The sequence below is a fragment of the Ochlerotatus camptorhynchus genome, unplaced genomic scaffold, assembly GCF_037179485.1.
Source record: "Ochlerotatus camptorhynchus isolate MF236.1 unplaced genomic scaffold, CSIRO-AGI_Acam_v1.1 ptg000055l, whole genome shotgun sequence".
In the NCBI taxonomy this organism is placed as follows: Eukaryota; Metazoa; Arthropoda; class Insecta; order Diptera; family Culicidae; genus Ochlerotatus; species Ochlerotatus camptorhynchus.
The window spans coordinates 721541-724221 of record NW_027040545.1 but is presented as its reverse complement, the minus strand read 5'-3'; the positions used below and the strand labels follow the sequence as shown (position 1 = coordinate 724221).

The window sequence follows — 2681 nt, the reverse complement described above, 5'->3', positions numbered from 1 at the left end:
GAAAATTATGCCGGGCCATTAGAATAAATTAAGACATCCTTCGGTCCGTAGGTTATGAAATTGAATAAACATAAACGGCATGCGGGAAAAGTTTTTCAATTTTTGAATAATTCAAGGGGAAAATTGATCCTTCATTTGATCACAAGAATGGTGATGGCGAAGCTGTGCAGAAGCACGGTACAGTTTACAATAAATATAGCCACTGATGCCATCTGCTGTTAGTAATTGATTTTATTTCAAGGATAATTTACTTGAGAGATGCGTCTTTAAGGTTACATAATTAATTTAAAAAAATCAAAATCAGTTTTGAAACCAAAATTACGTTAATGAAAATGTTAATGAAAATGTGCATTCTACTTGCCTACCAGAACACAGTGAACACATTTTCATTGACAGAATTTTGGTTTTAAACGAAAAAAACTGCTTTTGAATTTACAAAAAAATAATGACGTCCCCTTTCCCCTTAAGGCAATTTTAAAACTTTGAGCTCATGCGAAGCATGCGTATTGCAAAACATTTTCAATCGCTGGCTCGAACATTCAACCACTCAAGATTCCTCCCCATCTTCTCCTTGCCGGTCATGGTCGTCTTCATGTAGTCCCACTAGCAATCTTCATCGGAGTTGCCGTGACTATCGGTGCAGGGGTTACGGCTACCTTAATTGGATCAGCCGGCATCCAGCGATCCGGTACAGGTAGTCGCTCCGTTGGCTCCGGTATTCCACAGTACATGATGTTGATCAACAGCGCGTCGTACTTTGTTAACGTTGGACCCTGACCGAAGGTACCGTTCCACGGAATCAACGGTTCCATTGTCCTCAGCTTATCCGGTTTGACGGAAAACGAAGTGTTCAAGTAGTGCATGATGCTCCCAATATCGTAAGGCACGCTAAAGTTAGTCGTTTCACTTTCTTCGACTAACTGAAAGTTGAAGTACACCGCCGGAGTTGGGATCATGTGATCGTAGATGACATCGATGTAGTCATCGCGGTCCAGTCGGTTGTGTTCGTGGTGAAACCCAAGTGCGTGCATCAGCTCATGAATCGGGGTAGTCAAGGCGTTTGCACAGCCCGGTTGCAAATGAACCCGGGTTTTGCCACGTCCCCGACCAACGTCAGCCCAACAACCGTACTTTCTGTTGTCGATCGCCACGTACGCTTCCTCCGTAGTCCGTTGCTTGAACCGAACGCAGGTGTACTTTTGAAACTCGCGCATCGCTCCGTAGATCATAAGCAGCTCGGTGCTATCTGCAGACCGCAAAAATGGTTATTTATATGAGAATAATTGATCAAAACAACTTACTAAAAGTTCCCTCAATGTCGTAGATTACGGTAGCATTCGGCCAACGGAAGTATGAACTTGAGTTTCCAACCAGTGCGTTGTGAAGCTTCGGCAGGGGAAGTGCCATATCGCCTCCAACCAGGTTTCCGAGCTGCCATGGCTGAATTCCCGATGATGGATCCAAATTCCTTATAAGTTTATCTGCATGTAATCTTCAGTGAGATTTCTGCACAACACGATTAAGGTCAACAATTACCAACACCCGGATCAATCCTCCGGTAGAGCGCCGTTCCATAGCTGGACAAATCAGCTACGCTAAACTTCGCTGCAACGTGGTGAATTACCACGGCTAACACAACTAACACGTACATCTTACATACAACTGAATTTCCTATAAATTCCTGTAAGGTGTCTTCAAACTTCAGTCCTTATCAATGAAGGCATTGTTCTGCGGAAGACGTTGTCATTCAGACGCAATAAAGAAAGTTTATTGCAACGATATCGAGTTCACTGAGATGATCTCGTTGGCCTATCGCAGTCACCATTGGATTTCTGGATGCTATGGTTACCAGTCGATGAGGATCCCTGCTGTACATAGACGGTCCATAGTGCATTATACTGTCAAAGTCATAGGGCAACGGGAATGCGGAATCCGTCCATGGATCGATGATTTCAAAGTTGAATAGAATCTCTGGATATTGAATTACATTTTCGTACATCACCTGAACGTACCGATCTCGGTCGGGACGGGTGTGCTGGTGCAGAAAGCCCAACGTATGCATGAACTCGTGAAGTGTCGTTCCATTAGTGGCAAAACATCCGGGACCAAGATTGAGTTGCTTTGAAGTATGAAAAGTGCTTGTTAAATTTCCGGGAATACAAACAAGGCATGCCATGAGCGTACTGATCTTTGTGACGACCGACCAGAGTCAGCCCAGCAACCGGAGTCCTCAGAAGTTATACGAACGTAGCCTGCTTCGTTCGTTCTTTCCTCAAACCGAACGCACGAAATGAAAGATATGCTATCCATGGCTTGTTTGATCATTTCGAGCTCTCTGCGGGCTGGGAAAATATTAACCACTTAATTAAAACTTGATTGAAAATGCTTATTGAAACTTACTGAATAGACCGTCGATTTGATAGACAACCGTTGCGTTAGGCCATTTGTAGTCAGTCGGCAAATAATTACGAACAGTATTTCCATATTTGAGTGATTTGTGCTCACAATCTGAATGAAGGATAACTTATTTTTAAGCGCTTAGTATGGTTTTTCTGCTACAATATATTCTGATCATACTTTCCACAAAACTAGCTTTCCAAATTATCAAAACGAGGATCAATCTCCAGTGGTTTCCTACAGCAGTGAATAAAACACCCATGTCAGAGCCAACATATCAATTC

The 2681-nt window shown here is 43.1% G+C and overlaps 2 protein-coding genes across 2 annotated transcripts; both read right to left on the bottom strand.

Moving 5' to 3' along the window:
- Positions 1-590: 590 nt before the first annotated feature.
- On the bottom strand, positions 591-1651 carry LOC135717438 (hatching enzyme 1.2-like). Its single transcript, XM_065239527.1, has 3 exons — positions 1537-1651; positions 1302-1481; positions 591-1246 (listed from the first exon to the last, which is right to left on the bottom strand). Exons 1-3 carry the CDS (start codon positions 1649-1651, stop codon positions 591-593), a joined length of 951 nt encoding a protein of 316 aa, XP_065095599.1.
- A 78-nt stretch (positions 1652-1729) lies between these two features.
- On the bottom strand, positions 1730-2441 carry LOC135717281 (astacin-like metalloprotease toxin 2). The gene is made up of 3 exons (XM_065239280.1): positions 2401-2441; positions 2185-2342; positions 1730-2119 (listed from the first exon to the last, which is right to left on the bottom strand). Exons 2-3 carry the CDS (start codon positions 2323-2325, stop codon positions 1748-1750), a joined length of 513 nt encoding a protein of 170 aa, XP_065095352.1. The 5' UTR covers positions 2326-2342; positions 2401-2441; the 3' UTR covers positions 1730-1747.
- Positions 2442-2681: the final 240 nt, after the last annotated feature.

Coding starts and splice junctions, on each gene's coding strand:
- LOC135717438 (XM_065239527.1), bottom strand. CDS start 1,651: ATGTACGTGTTAGTTGTGTTAGCCGTGGTAATTCACCACGTTGCAGCG. Junction 1,482..1,536: donor GAGGATTGATCCGGGTGTTG/GTAATTGTTGAC, acceptor GATTACATGCAG/ATAAACTTATAAGGAATTTG. Junction 1,247..1,301: donor CGACATTGAGGGAACTTTTA/GTAAGTTGTTTT, acceptor TGCGGTCTGCAG/ATAGCACCGAGCTGCTTATG.
- LOC135717281 (XM_065239280.1), bottom strand. CDS start 2,325: ATGATCAAACAAGCCATGGATAGCATATCTTTCATTTCGTGCGTTCGG. Junction 2,120..2,184: donor GTCGGTCGTCACAAAGATCA/GTACGCTCATGG, acceptor CATACTTCAAAG/CAACTCAATCTTGGTCCCGG.